This window comes from Ceratotherium simum, chromosome 34 (genome assembly GCF_057802395.1).
Source record: "Ceratotherium simum simum isolate JZ-2026a chromosome 34, ASM5780239v1, whole genome shotgun sequence".
Taxonomy (NCBI): domain Eukaryota; kingdom Metazoa; phylum Chordata; class Mammalia; order Perissodactyla; family Rhinocerotidae; genus Ceratotherium; species Ceratotherium simum.
Window position 1 is genome coordinate 22,513,150 of NC_141933.1, and position 23,696 is coordinate 22,536,845.

At 57.3% G+C, this 23,696-nt stretch overlaps 1 protein-coding gene across 2 annotated transcripts in view; it reads right to left on the reverse strand.

Annotated features, from left to right (window-relative positions):
- The window catches only part of PRDM11 (PR/SET domain 11), an 87,333-nt gene extending 63,950 nt beyond the window's left edge, over positions 1-23,383 (reverse strand). The window contains exons 1-2 of one of the 2 annotated variants that reach the window (XM_087423081.1): positions 15,500-16,993; positions 10,165-10,177 (exon numbers count right to left, since the gene is read on the reverse strand). In XM_087423081.1, the coding sequence (XP_087279207.1) occupies positions 10,165-10,177; positions 15,500-15,852 (366 nt within the window). In that variant the 5' untranslated portion in view covers positions 15,853-16,993. Of the gene's footprint in view, positions 1-10,164; positions 10,178-15,499; positions 16,994-23,068 lie in introns of those variants that run through there. The other variant, XM_087423079.1, reaches the window with a different exon arrangement.
- Positions 23,384-23,696: the final 313 nt, after the last annotated feature.

Below are 23,696 nucleotides of genomic sequence, written 5' to 3' on the forward strand. Positions count from 1 at the left end.
CAGAGCTCCTAAAATCCTTGGAATTTCCCAAGAAATAGGAGAGTCTTTTATTGTTCATAAGCAGCCCCTGCTATCACAGCTGAATTTATGCTAATGAGCTGACTTAGAATGGGGACCCTAGACAGCGTCAGGATGGGGCTGGTCACCAGAAAGACTAAGAGATTAGAGGGTTGGAACTTGCATCCCCACCCACTGACCTCCGGGGAGGGGGGAGGCCTGGAGACTGAGCTCTGTACAGATTCTTAGCTTCCCAGTTGGTGCACACACAGAGGTGCTGGGAGGGTGGTGCCCTGGAGAGAGCCCGGAAGCTCTGCGCCCCTCTCCTCATACCTTGCCCTATGCACCTCTCCCATATGGCTGTTCCTGGGTTGTATCCTTTATGATAAACCAGTAATAGTAAGTAAAGCATTTCCCTGAGCTCCATGAGTCATTCTAGCGAATTCTAGAACCTGAGGAGGGGGTCATGGAAATTCCTGATTCGTGTTGGTCAGAAGTACGGTGGCCCAGGACTTGTGACTGGCATCTGAGGTGGGGACAGTCTTGTGGGCCTGAGTCCTCAACCTGTGGGATCCGCACTAATTCTGGATAGTTAGTGTCAGTTGGTGTCGGAGAATCAGAGAATGGTTTGGAATCGGAAAACATCCCAGAGACGGGGACATTACCCCAGCTCGCTGAGGACAGGGTTTCTGTTGTGTGCATCCACGGCCATCCTCACTGGTACCTTCCCTACCAAAGGTGCAGGCCCCAGCTACCCATGGGTCCACTCGGCTGGGTCCAGAGCTCTGGCTGTGCCTCTGTAAAGCGTCCACCTCGACAGTGCCTCGCCCTACAAAGGGGCAAATCGGGTGGGCCCACAGCATCTCACCCTCAGCCACCCGTCTCCCGTAAGCCCGAGACCTGACCCGAAACTACAAGCTGAGCACGCTCTCTCATGCATTGCCGGGGGAAGCAGGCACTGGTGCCCTATGGAGAGCAATTTGGCACCGGGAACCATTCACAACCGTTCAAAAATGCACATAACCTCCAAGCCTGCCGTTTCACTTCCAGGACTTTCTCCGAGACACATGTGCAAGAGTGTTCAACTGCAGCGCTGTCCAGAAGAGCAGAAGACTGGAAACAACTAACGTGTCCATCTGGAGGTTGGTTGAATCAGTGACAGCACAGCCACACAACAGGTGGCTGTTTCCAAGAAGGAGGCGAGGAAACAGACTCCACCCGCTCCTCCACGGCCACCACGCTGGACCCAGCCACCTCTCCCTCTGGCCTGAAGCCACAGCCACACGGCCTGCCTCACTCTGCCTGCAACGTGGCACGCTCCCGGCTAGAGCCTTTGCACTGGCTGTTCCTCTGCCTGGAATGCTGTTCCCCAGACACCCACAGGGCTCACTCCCTCACTCCCTGGGCCCTTTCCTCAAGGTCACGTTCTCTGGCGCCCTATATAAAATTGCAACCCCCTTCCACTTTCTGCCCGCCTTCCTTGCTTTATTTTTTCTCCTGAGCACTACTCACCATCAAATGTATGTAGTACTCATTTATATTATTGGCTGGCTGTCTCCCCAGCTAGAATGTAAGCTCCAGGAAGGCAGGGATGTTCATCTGTTTGGTTCATCGCTGGATCCTCTGCCACCAGAACAGTGCCTGGCGCAGAGTAAACACACAATCCACATTTGCTGAATGGATTACGTAATTAGTGGTGAAAACAAAATCAAGGTAAAGAGCAGTATGTTAATTTGAGAGGCGGCAGAAAATGTGGTTGAGAGCTGGATTCCGGTGCGGGGCTGCTTAGGTTCAACTTCCAACTGTATCACTTACCGCTGTGTGATGTTGGGGGAGTTCCCTAACCTCTCTGTGTCTGGGGGATGTTAACAGCACCTCCCTGGTAAGGCTGTTATGAGGATTAGATGAGTTAATATTTGTAATATACTTAGAATGGCGTCTGACACAAAGCAAGTAAGCTATATAAATGTGTTATAGAAAATAAACGTGTCCTTGGGGCTGGCTGGGTGGCGTAGTGGTTAAGTGCGCACACTCCGCTGCGGCGGCCCGGGGTTCATCGGTTCGGATCCCAGGCGCGCACCAACGCATCGCTTGTCAAACCATGCTGTGGTGGCGTCCCATATAAAGTAGAGGAAGATGGGAACGGATGTTAGCCCAGGGCCAGTCTTCCTCAGCAAAAAAGAGGAGGATTGGCAGATGTTAGCACTGGGGTGATCTCCTCACAAAAAAAGAAAATAAACATGTCCCATTTTAAGAAAATAAAAAGGACATACACATTTATCTGTGCTCATGTATGCACAGAACAGCTCTCGGCTGTGACAGCTGCTGCTCCTGGGACTGAGGGCTAAGGGAAGAGAGGGACTTACCTCTCACTGAATTTTACACCAGATGCATGCCTTTCTGATTTTAAAAATATATTAGTAATGCCTAGGATTTATTAATTGTTGAGGCTGGGCGCTAGCTCTGTGGAAGTTTATTATACTCTTCTCTCTACGTGTTTTGCATAATAAAACGTTAAAAAAATACATATTTGAATTAATAGTTGAAAAAATAAGTCCCAGGTTGCTGCCCTGACACCTCCTCCGCCCCCCAGCAAGCCAGGGAGTGGAGCAGGAGGCGAGGAGATGGCATCGGTCCACGGAGGGAGGGGCGGGGGGCTCATCTCAGGCACCTGCTGTCCCCGTGGAAGGGGCCCCTGAGGGCCAACCAAATTCCCCGAGGCCAAGCCGTCTCCAGGGTTCCAAGCACCAAGTGAGCACAGCCAAACAAGGCCTGGGGAGGGGGGCGTGTGCCCGTGGGGGGCAAGGCAGGCTGCCAGCAGTGTAGGCTCTCTGGGCTGAGGCTACCTCGGGCACAGGGCAGCCACACTTGCAGATGACACAGTGGGAGGGTAGGAAGGTCGTGCAGGAAAGAGGCCTGGATATGAAGACTCATTTCAGGATAATCGGCCATTCTGTACTGACTGCAGCCGGGTGCCGGGGGGGACCCGACACATCCTCTGCTCTCACATCTCACTGCCTCCCACAGGCTGTTAGAGCTGAGAGGATGCGCCCAGACTCCTGGTCCAAGGCCCTCCTTTCTAGACCAGGAAACTGAGGCCCAGAGGGGAAGCGACTTGCTCAAGGCCTCCCAGAGGGAGGCGGTGGGAGATACGAACCCACTGCAACCCAGTCGGTGCTCGGCAGCCCCTCACCCAGCCCTCTGGTCTCCCAGCCCCTCTCCAGGATGTTCTGAGCATTCTCACACCTATGATCCTCCTGACCACGGAGCTGGAGCCTCTGTTTAGCAAGGTAGGACCTGGTGAAACACCACATGGTGTTTTAGCTACAAGGAAATGGGTCTCACTGTCTATACCATGAGCGCAGAGGGAGGGGCTGCAGGGCCATAGGGACCCAGGGGGCCCGGGGCCAGCCCACAGCCCCAGCACCAGCCTTTCCTTCTGCAGTCTCCTTCTCGTCCCTCCCTCACTGCTCCATCCCACCCCTGCCATTCCCACTGGCTGTTTATTCACCCAGTCTTGCCCAGAATCTCAGAATTCAAAGAAATCTCAAAAGTCACCTAAATCCTTGCTTCTCAAGGTGTGGGCCATGGACCAGCTGTGTCAGCATCACACAGGGCTTATTAGAAACGCAGAGTCCCGAGCTGCATCCCAGACCTCCCGAACCAGAGCCTCCCTAAGAAAAGGAGATTTCCAGATGATTCGTATGCACAGCAGAGTTTGAGAAGCACTAGTCAAATTGCAAGATGCTCGAAGCCACAGTACGTATCATCACCAAGCCTGCATGAATACCTCTAATAGGGAACTCACTACCAGGCAGCCCGGCCACCATTCCATCTTTGCAGAAGGAAGGTGCGCACACACGCACGCACGCGTGTGCGTGTGTGTGTATGTGATGGGAGAGGCAGTCCACCATGGGTCCTGAGGGTCCCTGCTGAGTATGTCAAACTATAAGGCCTCCCCATCCTCTGCCCCTGAGCCATTTCGGTAGCTACTCACACAGGTAGGTAAGTAGGTCATGGCAACCACAGCGTGAACGTGCAACAAGGGGACTGGTCTACTGCTTGCTACAAAGGGTGCCGAGCCCTTGGCCCTGAGCTCTTCCAGTGCCGTGTAACCCGCCGTCTGCACAGTCACCATCTGGGTCCAGCACATCACCCCTGGGACTTGAGGGCGCAGTAACTGGCGCTCCCAGGCTGTTGGTCCTGCTGTTTGCTGTGCTGTGTGTAATAACTGTGTGAATGATCCATGGAGTCTCGGCCACATCTGACATCTACGCCACGAGACTGGGGCTCTTCCCTAACTGTATGTGTGTCGGTGTGTCTGCGTGTATCAATAGTGGCCATTTATTAAGAATTAATTAATTCTCTTCCCACGTACTCATGGAAAGGCTCCTACACGCGGGCTCGTACTGAGACCTTGATCTCAAGGGATCCCAAGAGAAGCTGGTTCTTGAGCCCTCACTTTGTGCCAGGTGTTCCACTGTGTTATTACTAATTTAATCCTCTCCACAACCCCGCAGGATGCACTATATCCCCTTCTCACATTTGACGGCATCAAACGTCTACCTGCAGCTCAGTCTCAAAAGAGTAACAGACATAAATTCTCGGGACCCAGGACATAACGAAGTCAACAAAGAACGAGATGATTGTGGAGAACAGTACCCGCGCAAGGCGGTGGGATCACTAGTTATTGTAATCTATAAGCCAGCTGGTTGTCAAGCTGCCCCAAACAAATGGGGCTCGGGGGCTTCTCCGGCCAAGCGGACAAGTCCACACTGAGGAGGCACTGCAGAACCGTGACACGCCGCCGGGGAGGTGAACCTGGCGAGGACAGAAGCCCTTCCTCCCGGTCCTCCAGGAAGGAGGCAGGAGGCCCCAGATGTGGCCGATGCCAGTCTCCGTGCCAGGTGCGCTTTGTGCACGTGGAGGATATCCATTCATTCACTCGTGGCGCGTCCGCGTGCTATGGAGGGCCAGGCACCGTCCTAGGTGCTGGGAACCCCAGGGTGAACAGGTCCCCGCCCTCACGAGCTTGCAGCCTGGGTAGAATGTCTGTAGGTTTTCCTGCTAGCATCCATTCCTCCTTCTGGCTCCAAGCCACCTGGTCCTTGGGGAGCCCCCTCCTCCAAATGCTCCACTCGGGGAGAGGAGTGGCACCAAGGACCGACCACGCAGCACACACATCTGCCCGTCGCAGTGAATGGTGCAGGGAAGGGTAAAGGGCCCAGCCAACCAGAAGCGGCAGTTTCGGGGCTCTGGAGAAGTCTGCTGGGAAGAGAGACTGCTGGAGAATAGAACATCAGTATGGATCTGCTGGCAGCCAGCCACTGTGCCACCATGGACGGCAGCCTGCCTATGAATGGAGCCAGTACAGCAGAAAGCAGAGCAAGATGGACAGACTGGTCCCGATCAGACAGTGTGAGCCCCTGGATCCAAGTGTGCCTGAAGCCATAGATGCCCCTGCACTTCTCACTTTGCTGAGCCCATAAATTCCATTTTTGCCCAATCCTGCTTGACTGGAGTTTCTATCTGACTGTACTTAGTCCTTTCAACAACCTAGTGAGTACAATTTTACTTTACTTGTTTTTCAGTTAGGAAATGGAGGCTCAGAGAGGTTAAGAGGCTTGAAAAGGATGCAGAGCAGCTGTCTGGAGTATATTGAAATAAAAGAACATGCCCCTTCCACCACTCCAAGGTGGCAGTCTAGTGTGGGAGGTGACGAACTGCCATCCGGGATGGGGTAGGGTCTTCCCTGGCGAGCAGTGAAGGGACTTTGTTGGAGAGGTGGCCCCTGAGGGATAATTAGAACAAGAACCTGCTCCAATCAGAGGCAGGCCCGTGGAGAGGTGGCAGAAGAAAGGACCCACAGGTTGCAAACTGGCAGCTGTTTTGTTTTTTTTCAATTTTTATTTTTGCTTTAGTTGCCGATTTTGAAGGAACAGAAGATTTTGTGGAAAAACGTGGATTTTTGCCTTTTCTGGAAAATCAGAAGCACTAGCAACACCAGGCAGGCTGTCCCATGTGGCAATAATTTGCCAGAGTTGGGTGGTGGTGGCCCTGCTAGGATGGGCGAGGCACTTACTCTCCAGACCTCCAGCTGGCCTGCGTCACTCAGGGACGTTCCCTGCCTGGGCTGGGCATCTGAGTTTGCAGCCTGCGTGGCAGAGACCAACGTGCTGTGTAGACACGGTCCTCTGAGAACCCAGCCTCAGGGGAGACGGGGGTGCTGGGTTGGGCCCTTCCCGGCCTCCCAGGCTCTGTCCACTCTGCCTGCTCCATGTCTCCAGGGCCCAGAATGTTCCTCAATACACACTTCATGAATGGAAGAAGAAACGAGACGGTGCGAGCTGGAGGCTTCCAGGACGGCCTCACAGCCACCCCGTAAACCCACTCCACGGGGCAGCCTGGTGTGGAAGCCGGGAATGTGGCTTCTGCAGTGAGACTGCGGGGATGCGAAGCGTGGCTCCACTGCTTACAACTGTGCCATCCGGGGAAGTCACCTCACCTTCTGTGCCTTCAGTTACCTCTCCGTAAAATGGGGATAACAATCGTCAAACGGTGTTGCCGTGAGCAAAGTGGCAAGCACTCAGTAAATGACTGTTAGCCGGACCTCTCCCCCTGATTCGCTGACTTTAGATAAATTCCTTCCCCTCTCTAGGCCTCAGTTTACCCAGGGCGGTGGGGTTTGCCTTTCTTTTAGGACCTGCCAGCTCTGGCATTCTGTGACTATGTAAATTCAGCGTTTGTGTAGACTCCCAGAGCTGGGTCACAAAGACGCCCCCCCACAGGTCACAGGGGTCTCCACTAAACAGCTCCACCACTGAGGTCAAAACAGACCCCAATGACCCTCATGGGAAAACCATTTGATTCCAGATTCCTTTAGATTTAGCCCAAGTTCCAGCCTCAGGACCTGCTGTGGCTCATTTACCCCAAATCACAATAACACAAAGGCACAGGGACACGGCTGCAAGGATCCAGCCCCTGGGGGCCTTTCTGGGTCCCTGGGTGCCCTGTTCCGGGGCGCAGCCCTTCTGAGGGCACGTGAGCAGGGCTCGCCATGGGTGTTTCACTGCGGCTGGCGCCCGGGCATCCAGCTGGCAGAGCCGTTTCCATTTCTCTCACACGCCCCCGGATGGGAAATGATTCATGAAAACCAAGGAGGTAAAATTAGCCCAAAGGCTGCCGAGTAATTTATGCAGCCAGCAGCCCTGGGAGGGAGGGAAGGCCCACACTGCCCGCTCAGTGTGGCCTCTCAGGGGCTAGCGGAGGCCAGCCTGGCCATCAGGAGCCTCATCTCTGGGGTCTTCTATTCCTGGCCTCAGCCTCCAGGGCTGTTGGCAAGGCTTCCAGAACTTTCTCTGACCCCCTCCCTACCACACTCAACAGACCCCTGCACGCCATGGGGTACCTGCTAAGTTTCAGTGGGTGGCTGGGGAGTCACACACGTCAACCCATTTCATCCTCACCTCTGCCTTAGGGAGAAGGTCTCACCTCCTCTATTTTACAGGTGAGGAAACAGAGGCTCAGAGAGGTCAGTGGGCAAGTGGCAAGGCCAGAAGTCAAACCCAGATCTCATGAACTCCCAAAGCCGTGCTCTCCCCCAACGCTGGGTGTTCTCTGCTACACCTCCAGCTCTCAGGGCGGGGCGAGGGGACTGGACCCAGCCAGCCCCACCACACCCTGCCACGTGCTTTCCACAGTCCCAGGACCATTCAATGCCAGAACCTGGTCCTCGACTCCAAGCCCAGTTGTCCCAACTGGCAGAGTGGAAGGTCCCCAATATCCTAGTATCTTAAAAAGGGGCTGAGATAAGGCCAGTCTGGGTCCTGTTGCACAAATCATACCCCTTATGCGAGGGACAGAACAGCAGGTGTCAGGTCATACACCAAGGCCCAGAGAGGGGAAGGGACTTACTCAAGGCCACACAGCACATCTGTGGCAGAGCCTAGGATGGAATTGTATCTCCTGAGTCCTGCTGCAGAGAGCCTGCTGTCAGAACTACTTACAAAGAGAGTAAATCTGAGGGGGCGCGGGCAGCTGAGGTAGGAGGCACCCCTGAGACCTCCAGGGGCCCTCCTGATCTGGTTCTGCCCCAGGCATCTGCCCCCACTTTTGGAACCCACAGGGGACATGGGAGCAACTGGAGGGGCCTCCTCAGGAGGCAGTAGATGAGGCAGACTGGAATCCTGCTCCACATCCGTGGGCCTTGGGCAAGTCACCCACCTCCCTAAACGTCGGTGAAAGACGGGCCGGGGAAATTGACGAGAAAATGCGTGTGTGGACCACGCAGCAGGCTGGGGGCGCCTGATAGGAACACGAGGGCCTGGCACACACGCAGTCATGGCACCCTCCCTCGGCCCCTCTCTCCTCTGGCTTTGCCCAGAAGAAGCCCAAAGCCAGCCATAGGTGACACCCGCCAGCCACCCATGCAGACAGGACTTGCCTTTGTCCCCCGGGGCAGGCAGCAGAGCGCCAGTGCGACAGCTCGGAGCAGCACCACCCGCTCCCAGGACATGGTTCAGAGAAGCTCAGTGGCACCGTCTCCCCAGAGTGACCACAGCGACCACGGCCCGAGCCCTGAGCTCGGGGCTTTCAAATATCACCGCGCTGGACCCTTCCATCGCCGCAGGAGGTAGGCAACGCGATCATCACTTTACAGTGAGACAAGTGACATTCGGAGAGGCTGAGCCCCTTGTCAAAGCCTCACATCCATTCATGCAATTATCCATTCAACAAACACATAAGGAGGGGCTGCCGTGCATCAGGCTCGGTGCCAGGAATAGGGCAGGTGTGTCGGGCCCCTGTGGTCCTCCTGGCTGGTTCCCACTTGACCTCTGGAGCCACTCTGCTGGGGTTCAAACCCCAGCTTCCCCCCTCAGGACCTTGGGAAGTCACTTAGCATCTCTGTGCCTCAGTTTCCTCGGCTGTAAGTGGAGAAGAGTCACGCTGTCTACCACACGAGGTTATTCTGAGGATTAAGTAAAATATTACAGGTCAAGACTTCACCGAGCCCCTGGCACACAGGAAGTGCTCAGTGAACATGAAGTTATGATTGAGCCAGGACTCAGGCCCACAACTCTCTGACACCAACCGCCACGCTCTTAACTCAGAGCTAGGCCAGGTCTTTGGCGTGACCCAGCGACATGACTGGTGAGGGGCTGCGTCTAGAATCAAGAGGTGGACTCCAGTTTCCCCTCTGCCGGCCGCAGCTCAGACCAGCCCCTGGGCCTTTCTGAGCCTTGCTTTCTCCAGTCTTAAAGTGGGCCCAACAATGCTGCTCTCTTGCCTCCCTGGGAGAAGCATCCAGAGTCCCCAGGTCACTGCAGCCCCTGCCCACCCCACAGGACCATCTCGGAGGGCCAGCTCTCTCCGCGGCAGGGCAGATGCCTCAGCTGGAGCAGCCATGCTCTGTCCCCTGCCACCTCTGGCTGCCAGGAGGGTTTGTGGCTGGTGCTGGGGAAAGGCTGGGCCCCGGGCCAGCCAAGGTTCTTCTCGCCTCTCAGGAAATAATCCCAACCCTCTGTGCTCACTGACCACACACGCCACTGACCAGAGGGCAAGGGGTCAAGCAGAGCTGCAAGGCTGGGCACCTTCTGCCAAGACTCTTACATTGGGTGGCCTCATGAAAAAGAACTGAACAAGGAGCCACACGGCCTGGGTGGCTTCCCAACCCTGCCAGACGCTCACTGTGTGGCTTTGGGAAAGTCACTTCACCTCTCTGAGCCTCTGCTTACACATCTGTGAAATGGCGTGGGCCAGGCTGCCTGCTTCACAGGGCAGCTGTGAGCTGGTTAGCTGGTGCTGTAAAGGTGATTTAAAACCTGAAACGGGGGGGTGGGGGGGGGGGAGAGGAAGAGAGCCAAAGTGCCATCCTTTCCAGCACTAAAGACACAATCACCTGCAGAGATTCGCCCCAGGGGCGGAAAGGCAAACCCAAGCCTGGACTAGCCAGTGTGGCCCAGAGAGGCCCGGGGCTCCCAGGGGAGGAGCGAGCCCCAAGCTGCCTTCCTCTCCTGCCCACCTTGCAGGCCGAGAGGGATCAAATCCGCGGCCACAACGGGCCCCATTGAGAGCCGGTAAACCTGCCCGAGGTGTGGGGTTACCTTACCAGGCTCCAGGCCACCCCCACCAAGCGAAGGGTCAGGCTGACCTTCCCTCCCCATAGGCCCTGGGCCAGACCCTGCAGGGCCGAGCCGGGCAGAAATCCGATCGCCCGCTGCATTCCCAGGCAGCAGCCTCCTCTGGGAGATCCACGGACAGTGGGATAAAGCCATTGCAGAGGCTGGAGCCATCCCAGGCTGCCCACAGGGAACACAGGCCCTCGGACCACAGAAGTGGGTCTGGAGCTACTAGAGAGGAAACCCCAGGATGACGACATTACTGGATATTAACCAGGTGCCTGGCACAGCGGTTTGCACTTTACACGTGTTGGCTTACTTGGTCCACACGGCAGCTCTGTGACATAGATGTTATTGTCATCTCTAGTTTACAGAGGATGAAACAGGCACAGAGAGGTTAAGCAGATTTCCCAAAACACCAGGATCCGAACCAAGGCATTCCCACTCCGGGGTCCACTCACCACAACGGCCGCCCAAGAGACTGGTCACTTGAATGTGCATTTTGAATAAGGGCAGAAAATCCCGAGTGTAAGGAGGAAGGCTCCAGGGGCCATGGCCACTGTTTCCGGCTCTCTGGGGACGGGCAGGGGAGCAGACCTTCTCTCTGACTCTAAAGAAGAGACCCAGGACTAGAGGGGACCCACAGGGAGACGTTTAGTTCTGCGCAAAATCTCAGTGGACAGATTTTAAATATTACACAATATTTTTGATTAAATGCAGCAGGCTCCCATAACCCAGCAGTAGCTCCTCTGGATAGGCCCAAGGAGGCACAAGAATAAAATCAGAATTAACCTAAATGTCCAGCAGTAGGAGAGAACAGGTAAATAAATGATAATCCTCTCCAAAAACTACTGTGTATCAGTAAACAAAAGAAAAAAGATTAATGGAAGCTCGCTCTGTAAATCATGACCAGATTTCCAAGATCCAATGTTAAATAAGAAAAGCAATTTGCAGAATGATGTACTACATGAAATAATTTGTTAAACACACACACGCACACTATAATGGTATATATTCCTATAGGTCGTGTGTGTCAATGAACAGAAAAAGATCTAGAAGGATACATACTAAAATAATAACAGTGATGATTAACTGCGGAGGAGGCTGGAATGTTATAGTTATCAAGGAAGACTTTAGCTTTTTTGATGATATTCGATTTTTTTACAGCAAAAATGTATTTGTACATTCTTTATATAATTAAAACTTAGTAAAACAACATAAGATAGACACGATGAGCTGCCTTTGGAACCAGTGACTTACTGATCCCTGGAGGTATGTAAGCATCTGAGTTGGGGTGGGGGCCTTAGGGAGAACCCGCACACTGCAAGGAGAGAGGCAGGTTAGCTGGCCCTTCTGAACCTCGGAGCCTCATCAGAGGGGCTGGAGCAAAGCCCTTACTCTCCCCACAGCCAGAGAGGCTTGAAGGAAGCACAGAGCACGCGACCCTGGAGGAGGGAGACCCCTCAATGTGACTTGGTCAGGGAGAGTCCGTCTCCTGCTGCCCAACCTCCCCCTCTCCTCTTCCCACCCCGACTCCTAGCCCCAGCCCCTCTGTCCCAGCAGCCCCCAGCACCCGGCCAGCATGCCTAGCGTCAGCCTCAGACCCCCAGGGGTGGGGGCCGTGTCTCTGGGAGGACCTCACATTGGGGGTGAGCATTCAGGAAGGAAGGAGGAGGGAAAGGTGGACATGAAAAGCTCAAAGCTCTGGCCATCCCTGACTGTGACACTGAGCCCAGGCAGCAGCCCTGGCCACACAAGGAGCCCTAATCGCCAGCAGGCTGAGCCCCAGCCAGACCCTACTCAGGCACTGGGCTCTGAAAATTTAACAAGCAAAGGTCAATGGAGCCCTTGCCTTCAAGACAGCTATGGGGTCAAGAGAAGAGCACAGAGATGTGGGTCTGAGTCCCAGCTCGGCCCCTGACTTCCTACAAGACTTGACAGAGTCACTGAACCCCGTGGAGCCTCAACTCCCTCATCTGTCAAATGGGCTCATGGTATCCACCCTGCCCCCCCCAAGCCTGCTGTGTAGCCTAGCCTCTTGGTGAATCACACGGACCCCTACAAAATGTAAGGCCGCGTCCACACCGCGGACACTGGGCACTGAGAAGAGGAGCGGCCCGACCGCTGCAAGTCTGGGAGCCCGGGGGCAGCTGGACAGGAGCCCGCTGCCACCGCGCAGGGACAGGGGGCCGCAGGCAGAGGGCTTCTCCAGGCGGAGACAGGAGTGAGTCCAAAAGGGCAGTGGAGCCTGTCTTGGCCACTGTCCTGGGCTGAGGGCCAGGTGCTCGGGGAGGGCAGGGAGTCACTGGCAGGTGCCAGGGAGGAATCTGGTTTCTACCTGAAACTGGGGGTGGGGGCCCCCGGGAGCCGGGCCAGCGAGTCCTCGCCTCACCAGTAGCCCCGGGAACTGGGGCAGGGGGGCGACAGAGCCACAGCAGGGCAGCGAGGAGGCAAGAGCAAAGTTCAGTCACTAGGGAAGCAGAGACAGGCGGCCAGGAGCCAGGGGCCGGACCGGGAGGATGCCACCCGGGAGGCCCAGGGCACGGCCACGCAGGGCAGGCACGGGGGTCCCGTGAGGAGAGGGGCCCCCTGGGACGCACGTGAGAAGTGCCAGCGCCGGGAGAGGGTGGGGCATCAGGACGAAGCCTGAGGCGGGTTCAGCTGCCCCAGGGCCACCCAGCCCCACCTCAGGGAGACCCTCGGGCCACGGCACGTCCTGAGTCCACCCAGCCCACGGCAGAGAGCCAGAGAGGTCCCCGGACTCAAGCTACGAGGCTCCCAGCACGACCAAGGCCACTGTCACAGCGGCGCCCCTCCGTGACTCCTGCAAAGGCCTGCACGGCCCCGGCCCGCAGGATCCCAGGCCACTGGAGTCCCCGGAGAGTGGCAGCCAGACAGCCGGCCTGCTGCGGGGCCCAGCTGACAGGGAGGGAGCGGGAGGCTGGGCCACCCCAACAGGGGCCCCAGAGGAGGAGGCTGTGGGTGGGGCCGTGGCAGCGGTGCTCCCCACAGCTGCCTCCCCCAGGCCGGCCCTCTCATGGACTTGTGGCCACACGCAGGCCCAGGGGCACCACGGTCCCTTCCCAGCAGCCCCAGGATGGGGCAGGTCGGCTCCTCCCGCGACAGGAGGCTGTGCCAGGGCCCAGGACCACAGCAGCAACTCCCCGACACTGAGCTGTCTGCTCCCCCGAGCTGGCCCAGGTTGCAACATTAACCATCCCTCGCCACCTCGACCAAGTGTTCTCTCCTCAGGCCACGCAGGCAGGCCTCAGCCCTGGCCCATCAGAGGGCAGGTGCAGGGCGCAACTTCAGGCCGTTGTCCACTGCTCACCTCCTCAACGGACCCCGCACCATCACACACCAGCTTCCTGGTGCCTGGCCAACCCCCCAACCTCAGCCTCAACCTCAGCCCGCCCTCCTCCTGCCCACACTCCCAGCACGGCTCTGGCCTCCTACGGGGTGGCCGGCCCACCCACTTCCACGGCTCACAACACTGGGAGCATCGGGCAGTGGGGACAAGAGGGTTCTGTCACGGCCTGTTGACCACACCAGATGCCAACCCACTGACCAGTCAGCCTGGGAAGGCCTGCCACTCACAGAGGAGGACCGTTTGCCCATCCAGCCACGACTCACCCCCAGGGACAGCCAGGCACCGGCAGAAGGGACGAGAGAGTCCTGCTCGCCAGCAGCTTAGCCCACTGGGCCCCAGAAACACCTTTCTGAAGGCTGAAGACCAAAAGCACACACCACCTACTCAGCCACGATCTTATCTCCCACCTCAGGACCCATGCCTCCGGAACAGTCTTTAAGTTACAACTCCTTAGCCTGGCATTCAAGGCCCTTCCAGTCTGGCCCTAACCCGCCCCTCCAGGGCTGTCTCTGCCACCTCTTCTCCAAACACCCAAGATCGCTCGCCATTCCCTGAACCACCAGATCCTCATGTCGCCTGCCTTTGCACATTCTGTTCCCAGCTCCTAAAATGTCCTTCCCTCCTCCTTCACCCGGCAAACTCCTGCTCCTCCTTCGAGGTCCAGCTCAACGTCACTCCTGGAAGCCGAACCCTGCTCTCCCTCCCCCGCCGCCCCTGGCAGAATGACTTGCTCCCCCCACACCCGGTCCCTGAGCAAGTAGGGCACTTCCTACCTTCGATCACAGTTAGGATCTGGGCCAGAGCTGCTCAAACTATTTGTGGTAAAGAGACTCTTTTTTTTGTAAGTTTTCCAATCTGTTGCCAACGGATGCTTGTGTAAATTACAATAAAAAATGACGCGGTGATGTCAACTTGCAACACGAGTTTCTCAACACTTACTCTGATGTCTGTACCCATCTCACTGCAGACCAGCCACACGCAGGTCACCTCTCCGTGGCACCAGCAGGGCCCGGTACCCGCTGTTCCCCTGTGCACAGGGCCCATCCAATTATGTGTTTATGCCTGGACCTCCAGAGCCCCAGGGGGCGCTCCATGAACATCTGCTGACCCACATACTGGATGGGAAGGTCCCAACCACCTGTAACAGGGGCAGTACCTGTGCTAGGTGTCCCCCTTTCTCAGGTGAGCACGGAGACACACAGAGACAGCCTGATGCCACGGCTGGCCCACACTGTACTTTCTCCGTACTACCTGGCATCACAGGGGTGGACACTTGGAACCTGCGAGTCCTCCAGTCCACTCTCCTTCCCAGCACAGGCTCCCGACAGCACACCCACTGCAGTACCAGTGCTATGCAGCGGTGAAGAGCTGGGACTCCAGAAACAGACAGACCTGGGTTCAAATCCTGGCTCAGTCTTTCAGAGCTGTGTGACCTTCAGTAAGTCACCTCCCTTTTCTGGGCCTCAATTTCTCCTCTGTGAACTGAGGCTAATAACACCCGCCTCAGGGGGCAGCATCCTGCCTCAGGCAGGGCCCATACACACCCAGAAGCCTGTTCAGGTTTGGCTGTTGTCATGTTTATAAAAGGCCCAGGATCACCCAGCCCGAAACTCTGCCCTGTATGCTGCCTTTCTGCTCATCCTCCCCCAAGACTCAAGTCTTCTTTTCAGGGTAAATTCTTCCCCGGCTAAGTTTGCTGATTTCCTATGAAGATGTCACTTCTCTGCCCTCCTTTACCCCAGGCTAAGGGGCTTCTCCTTTCTCACCCTCCCCTCTCTCTGGGACACCTTGAGCCTCTGATCTTCTTCGCCTTTTCTCCAAATACCAGCCCACACTGGCTGGTCTGGCTTTCCCTCTGGAACACAGCCGTCTGAGGAGGGGCCCTAACCGCCCAGGAAAAGGCCACCCTGTTTGGGCTGGGGCAGTGAAGGGCCAGGCTGTGAGGTCAGGCACGGGCCCCAGCCTGCAACCTCCTCCCCACCCACCCAGAGCCCACCCTCCCTGTACCTTGGACAATGCTGAGTCCAGCCCGGCTGGGTCCCAGTCGGCCGTCCCCACGAGAGGTTCCCTCCCTGCTGGGGCCGAGGGCCCGGTGGGCTGCTCCCCATGCCCCTCAGCCAGCCCAGAGCCTCCCAAGCCGGCCTTCTCCATCCCCCGGGCATCGGGCAGCAGGATGCCTTCCTGGCCCTCACCCCTTTCCCTTGGGGAAAGTGCGAGATAGTGGGAGAAGCCACTCTGGGAAAGCTGACATCGTGGGGGCGGTTCCATATTTACTTGCTCGGTGACGTCCATAGCAGCCCAGCCTGGTGCCCGAGTCAAACTCATCTTCCTGCCGGCTGGTCCCACTCTCGCCCCCAGCCCGGCCATGAGCCCGGGAGAAGGAGCCCACTGGTCACACCCTCGTCACCACAACTTCCTTCAGGCACCTTCCCTGGGGTCTGCTGCCTCTGTCCCCTCAGGACGGGTGAGCTCCGTGTCACCGCAGATCTTCAAGCAGTGGCCACACAGCCTCTCCTGTTTTACGAGACTGGGCTGAACTCTCAGAGGTCCTCACTCTGCTCTGATTCCAGGAGGAGGAGGTCTGGGCTGCAGAGGAAGGGGTACTAGATTTGGGGTTAGAATTTTAGCTCAGTCACTCCCTAAATTGTATGACCTCCAGCAAGTCACCTCCCCTCTCTGAACCTCAGCCTTCTCAGCTGTAAAACAGGGGTCATGACAGCTGGCCTGCCTGCCTCCGGGGCTAATGATAAGGGACTGGGGAGAAGGTGAAGTTGGGAAGACAGTCCTGGGGGGCTCGTATGGATCAGGGGGTGGGGCAGAGAGAGGGGTGGAAGGGAAACCTCTAGAAGGCATTTGAAGGCTCCAGAGGCCCAGGTGCGCCTCATTTTGCAAACAGAGCGCCCTCCCTTCAGGACCCACCCCCGATCTGAGGCTGATGCTGGGGAGCAGGACGGCGAGCAGCTGTCGCCTGTCTCCACTTCCCCCACCCAGTGTCATTTCATCGGAGGCTCTAGGTCTGTCCCAATGTGCCTGCGAGTTCTGATCCGTGAGGTTCCTGGGGTCAGGAGAGGGTCCTCGAACCGGCTGAGAAAACCAAAAGCTTATAAATCAAATTCTACTTTAGAGCAGGACTGGTATTGCTGTCTCCACTTACAGAAAGGGACGCTGAGGCCCAGACATGTCTGGCCTTGAACACAAGCCTGTGGTGGGTGAGTGTCTGAAGGTGTGGGCAGGTCACCTTTAAGCAGAGAGACCTCCCTGACGCACTCACTCTCACAGCCAGGCACTGCTGTCCCCAGCAAGATTATTTCTGTGCCCGCCCCCCCTGTGGTCATGACCTCACGCCCGAGGAGGTGGCCCCAGAGCTGGCCCTGTGCCATACACCGGTGCTCGGGGCTTCTTTCTCCGGGGCCTCCATGAGGCTGGCACTCTTGTCACGCCCACTCTGCAGATGAGGAGCCAGACAACCCCCCGGGGGCAGCCTCTTACCCAGGTCTCCCAGCAGCCAAGTGGCAGGGGCAGGACTGAACCCGAGGCCCACAGCCCTCTGCAGGGCCGGGCACTGTGCCCACCCGCCCGCTCCCTGGCCTCCTCTCAGTTCCCTCTCCCCACCAGGAGGCCAGTTTGCAGGCTCTTATCTGGGGGTGCCGTGACTGCTCAGGCACACTCTAGGAAGCCCGTGGCCCCCAGAACTGGGCCCCAACCCACCCACTCTGAGCCTCAGCGTGGAGGGCCACGTCCCTGCCACCCCCGTGCCCCCTGGAATGGCCACCACCAGGCCCTCGCCCTCCTCCTCACCCTCTCCTACCCTGATTCCTGCAACAGCCTCCCCAGCAGCCTGCCTGCCTCCGGCCTCACCCTCATCATCAGCTGCTGGTGATCTCCGGGAGCAAGACATGACCTCCACGTCACTTCCTCCTCATAAAGCCCTCTGCGGCTCCCTGGGGCCCCACAGACAGAGCGTCAACTCCGCAGCACGGCGCTCATGACCTTCTACAGCCTGGCTGGGGTAAAGCATCGGGGTCAGGAGGGAGGCCTCGGGAGCCAGGTGGCCTGGGTCTGAACCCCCGCCGTGCGGCTTCCCAGCTGGGAAACCTCGGGCAGGTCCCTCCACCTGTCTGAGCCCCCGCTTCCTCCTTCTCCTAGAGAGTGGGGAAATAATCGTACCCATGTCGGGCGCCGCTGGGAAGCGCTCATGAAAAAATGCAGTAAAGCACTTTACACACAGTGAGTGCTCAATTCAGTCACTCGTTCCACAAACATCTGAGGCCCTACTGCGTGCCACGCATCATCACAGGGAACGAGATCGACAAAAATCCCAGCTCTCTGAGAAGTGATGTTATAGTGAAGGGAGACAGCTCAAAACAAAAGAAATAAATAAAATATAGGGCATGTTCTATGTGCTACATACTAAGGAGAAAAGACGCAAGTGAGGAGGAGGGTGTAATTTTAAACAGGCAAGTGCCCACAAGAATATTTGATATTTGAGCAAATCCAGATGGAGGTGAGGAAGTCTGCCGTGGAGATAACAGTTACGAGTGTCCTAGAGAGAGGGAACAACCAGTGCAAAGGCCCTGAGGCAGGATCAGGACTGATGTGCTGGTCGTATTATTATTATTACTATTATTCTCTTTCCAGCCTCATCTCCCTCCACCTCCTCCCTCACCCACACTCTCCAGCCAGATGAACGACCCAAGGCTCTCCAAGCCCTTGTGTGTGCCCCGCCTTTGTACGAGCCATACCCCGTGCTGGAATGCCTTGCCCCTCTTTGCTCTCCAAATCCTACTGATCCTTCAAAACCCAGCTGAAAAGCCCCCTCCTCAGGGAGGCTCTCCTTGACTTAGAGTGGATGGCCATTTTGCACCCTTCTGCTATAACCTGTAACTGCCTGGTTAACTGCCCATCTCCCATGCTGGTGTGTGAGTTCTGTGGGGGCAAGGACTGGGTCCCCACTGCACCCCCAAGCCCAGCACCGTGCCTGACCCAGGGCCAGCAGTGTGCACCAGATGAATGAATGAAGGACAGAAGGATGCCCAGCCCACACACCCCGGGCCTCCCCTCTTCCAGAGCCCTAGCCTGGGCCACCACCCGAGTGTGGCTGCACTGTGTGAACGCTGGCCTTCCCAACGCAGATACGAATCTGCAATAGGAAACAGGCTTTTTAAAAATAACAGCACATTTTTCTTTTTTCTTCACTGTTTTTTTTCTTTCTGCATGGCTTATTTTTCCGGTGCAGCCTGTGGGCCAGCTGCGGGGTGGCCCCTCCCAGGCCCCACTCTGAGAACACGGGGCTCTGGGGCCTCCCAGGACTGCCAGGCCCCAGCAGGGGTGGAGATGCACCAGATGGTTCTAGACCAGCCCTGGCACCGAGGCCAGAAACACGCCCTCAAACCCCAATATTAGGTGAGTATTGCCTCCTGGAAACTTGTTCTCCAGCGAGGGCTTTATAACTTCATGTGACATTTCCAAAAGGACTTCTTGGTACCTCTGGTTCTCCACATCTCTATTAGAGGGCATCCCTGAGGAGGTGGCATCAGAGTGCCAGGGTTTCACTCCTGGCCGTGCCATTGTGTAACTCTGGATCCCTCACTTCACCCTTGGGCCCTCAGTTTCCCCATCTGTGAAATGGAAATAATAATACCTGCCTCGTGGAGCTGCTTTCTGCATAGGGTACGTGACATGCTTAGGACCATATCTGGCACACAGTCAGCCCTCAACAAGCATTAGTGGCTTTCATCATCCTCATTATCTTCATCTTCATCAACCCCGGATCTCCCACTCTGCGGCCCCATCACTGAATCAGATACTTTCCGGATCAGCAGAGACCTCAAGAGGCTGTCAGATCTCACACCCTTGCCCTCCTGGAATTTCCTCTCGTGCATCCCAGAACCACGGTGCTTCTGGGGTAGGGACACCTGTAAGGACAGGGAGCTTGCTATCTGTCACTTTGCCTGCCACACCTGACACCTCCTTCCAGCTGCACCCACCTGCCCATACCCCTGGGAAGCAGCGCTCATGAATCCTGTCCTCAGCCCCCAGCACACAGTGGGTCTGCAGTCGATGCTCAGGGTTTCATCAAACGCTATTTATCGAGCAGCTGTGGTGTGCAGACGCTGGAAATGCAGCGGCACATACAAGCCAACCCAGGCCCTGCCCTCGCAGAGCCTATGGTCTGATGGAAGAGGGAGACTGCAATCAATAATTACACCAACAAATGTCAAATTGCTCCTAAGCCGAGTGCTACACAGGAGAGGTACATGGGGCCGTGAGAGGGTGTCATGGGGGGTTCGAGCTAATCAGGGAGGGCTTCCCTGAAGAGGTGATGCTGAAACTGAAAGATGAAGGATGAGTAGGCCTAAGCAGGAAGAAAGGAATGCACGGTCAGAGCAGAGGGACCGCATGAGGAAAGCACCCTGTTAGGTGGAATGTGGCAAATGGAGGGATTCGAGATGGTCTCCACAGGGTCTGGAGGTCAGCTTGAGGATTTCTGTCTTCCTCCTAACAGCAGTGGGAGGCCCTGAAGGCTTTTCAGGCAGGGCTTGATAGACTCAGATTTGTGTATCAGAAAGGGCACCTGGCTGCTGAGGACGAGCCCTCCCGAGTCTGTGTGTGGGTACTTGTCTCTGCTGGGATGCTCCTCTAGTTCCTGTATCAGTCAGGACGGGCTAGGTCAGGTTGCAGTAACAAACGGCCCCACGATCTCAGTGCTTTACAACAACGGTTTAGTTATCACTCACGCGGCATGTCCGTCGTGGGGCATCAAGGGGCTGCACTCATGTCGTGACACAGGGACCCAGGCTAGCAGAAGCAGCCACCATCCTACCCACTGCCACTTGCCACGCCACAGGAACAGGGCACTCGGGAGGGTGGCACACCAGCAACTAAGTGCTTTGGCCCAGAAGTGACACGTATCACTATAGTTCACACCTCACTAGCCAGTCATGTGCCCGCCCCCAAGCACAAGGGGACCTAGATTCGATCCTACCCTGTGCCTGGATGAACTGGAAATACTTAGGGGGTAGCACGAAGGCCACCAGGCACTCTCCCACCCCATCTTGCCCTTCGCCACCATTAACTCATTCATTAGATCACAACCGTTTCAGTATTCCAGAAGGAGGGGCCAGCACGTGCAGTACAGAACAAGGCACGGAGTGCAGAGAGATCTAGGGGAGGGTGTGAGATGAGGCCAAGGAAAGGGCAGGCCCAGAGCACCCAGAGGCTTTTAGGTCACGGTAACAATCGGGTTCTTGATCCTAAAAGCGCTGAGAAGACTGTTGGGTGTTGTAAGCAGGAAATGGGAGGCCCCATGGTATCCTCTATGGAAGAGTCTGCGATGCTGAGACTGGTGTGGAGGGGAGGTCGCAGGTGCACAGTTAAGAGCCTCTTGCTGTTGTCCCGGAAGAAACAGCAGTGGCTTGACGAGGACGCTGGGGAGAAGGAGATGGAGGGAAGGGGATGGATTCAATTTAGAGGCTCAAGTCCTCTGGACCTGGAGATGGAGTGGGCTGGGGTGAGGGAACGCAGACACCGAGGTTTCTGCCTTAAGGACCAGCAGGGTGGTGGCAGCCCTAGCCCAGATCAGAGCCCTGGAGGAGGCTTAGGGAGGAAGATCATGGGCTGCCTTGGACCCCGTGTTGGTCGTGACTATGAGACAGCCAGCGGGCAGGCCAAGCGGGCAGCTAAACAAACAGGTGTGACTCCTGACTCCCAGTCCAGTGCTCCTTGCATCCTTCATACTTGCCAGTAACCTAGAAGGGAGGGAGAAGTAGGGAGACCCCGCCTCCCCATGTAAGTCCTGGAGAGGGAAGATTCAGAGGATAGAGGTCTTTACCAAACTCATCACTCCAGGGGTTCTGGAGGACAGAGCTGTAACTCAGGTCAAAATAGTATATAAGCGTGGAGGCGACAGCTGTGATGGCGGATCAAGGGCTCCTGGGACACGGTGGCGGGGAGCCCCTCATCTCTGAGAACGTCACCAGAAATGGGAACCAGCCTCTGCCCAGCTGCTCCTCGGGGGCCCTGTCAGTTTGGGACTGGATGGACCTGGGTGGGGCCTGTCGGGCAACTCTGATATTCCCAGGATAGTATACTCTGCAATAATTCCGAGAGAGAACAATACTTCCTAAACCATGCATCCCCCCTGGGCTAGGCGTTTTATCTCGGCTATCTCATTTGATCTCACAACCGCCTTGCCAGACAGGCTTGGTTGGCGTGGTTTTAGCGATGGAGAAACAAGGTTCAGAGAGGTCAAAGGTAACCGTGCCAAGTCCAAAGTCAGAGTTACTATGAGGCAGAGGAAGGACTCCAATGGAAAAGCCTCTTTTCGTTAGACTAAAGCAACCAGCCTGGGCTCTCTTCCCAGCAAAGGTTTTCAGATACGTGTCCACACAGAATTCTGCTTGCCCACCTCTCAGAGAGTTGGTGGGCAAAGACCACACTCCACTCACCGGGGAAAGAGACTGCAGCCTGTTACTTCCAGCCCATGGACCCCACACCTCCCACCCTCCTTCTCAAGGGGAAATGTGGCCGAGGCAAGCTTGGGGGCCACAGGCATCACGCTCCATGGAAAATTCTTCTGCCCCAGCACAGACAAAAAGCCCAAAGTTTACAGCATTTCCAGGCCTCCAGAGCAATCTGTCATTATTGCCTCCCGTCCCCGCGCACAAAGAACTGGGTGTGTTTCCTTTCAGCCACTCTAAATTATATACCACAGCCTTTCCCCACATGAAGCAAACGTCTAAGAAAGAAGAGAGGTTTAACAATTTTCTCCCCTGAGTCCCAGCCCATCCTGGGGGTGTAAGCCCCTACCGCCCAACCCGGTTCAAGACCCCAGCAACTTTTGAGTAACCAGCATCGCCCATCGCCCAAGACATTTGGATCCTCCTTCCGGCAACTTGCCTAGGGCGGGCTGGCCTTGACCGGAGAAAGGTCACCGGCAGCTAAGTTCCCGCAGTTCCTGCATCTGAGAGTACCTTGGGGATCGCAAGTGGGGGGTGGCGAGATTTCCCGAAGAGTCCACACCGCCACTAAGATTTAAAATGCATTCAAGAAGCGGCCTCCCGCTCGGCCACGTTGAGCGGGAAACCGTGCACCGTGTTGGAAGAGACCCCCTCCACCCCCGCAGCCCAGATGACCCGGGCCCCCCAGCCCAGCCCCCGGCGCCGAGCCCAAAGCGCCCCCGAAAACTAGGCCAGCGGCCGCGGCCAGCCCTGCAGCCGGCGGCGCCCCGCCCCGCGTGTCACCGCGTCCTCATTGGTCGGCGGCCACGTCCGTCAGCGGGCGGCCCCCGGGCGCCGAGGAAAGGCTACATTGTAACAAGGCGAGCGGGCGGGCGCGAGCGGGGGGAAGGAGGCGGAGGGGCGGCCCCCGATCCCGCGGCGGCGGCGGCTACCTGCCGAGGGTTAACCCACCTCGGGCCCGGGGCGGGCCGCCCCCCGGCCCGCGCCCCGCGCCCCCGATCCGCGCGCCCCGGGCCCCCGCGCGCCGCCCGGGCCCCCGCCGCCGCCCCCGCGCCCGCTGGCCCGCTGCCGAGCGCGCTCCGAAGCCATTTTCAATGGCCACAGTGGCTACCGGGCTGACTCACCTTCCCGGGGACGCTGCGGCGGCCGCGGGCCCGGGCGGCGCGGGCGGCCCGGCGGGCTGCTCGGCGGAGGCGGCGCGGCCCCGGCTGGCGGCCCCCGCGGCGGGAGCGGCGCGCGGCGGGCGCGCGGGTCCCCGAGTCTCAGCGCCAGCCCCGGCGCGGCGGCGGCGGCGACTCGCTGCTGCTCTCGAGCTCCCCGGCTTTGACCACCATCTTATTAGTACAGGAAATGACATGGAAAACGGAAGAAAGCGGCGTTTGGGGCAGACGCGGACCCCCCAATTCAGGGGCCGGAGCCGGGACTCGCCAGCCGCGTCCCCACCCGGCCCCGGAGCCGACGCCCGGGCCCCTCGGCCCCCGCCCGCGCCCTGCGCGCAGGGGCCCGGCTCCTCGAACCCGCACGGCCAGGGCGACCGTCCTCGTCCAGCCCGCCGAGAAATCGAGAGGAAAATAATAAATTAAAAAAGAGAAGGTTAAGGGAACTTTGGAACTGGGACACTTTTTTTGTGGTCGGAATTAAAAGTTCTACAGTTTTAAAAAGCCACCCGTGGGGGGGCTCCCTGGCTCCCCGGGTCCCCTGGCTGCCCATGTGGAACCAAACAGTGGCGGGGGGGGGATAAATGCGTTTATA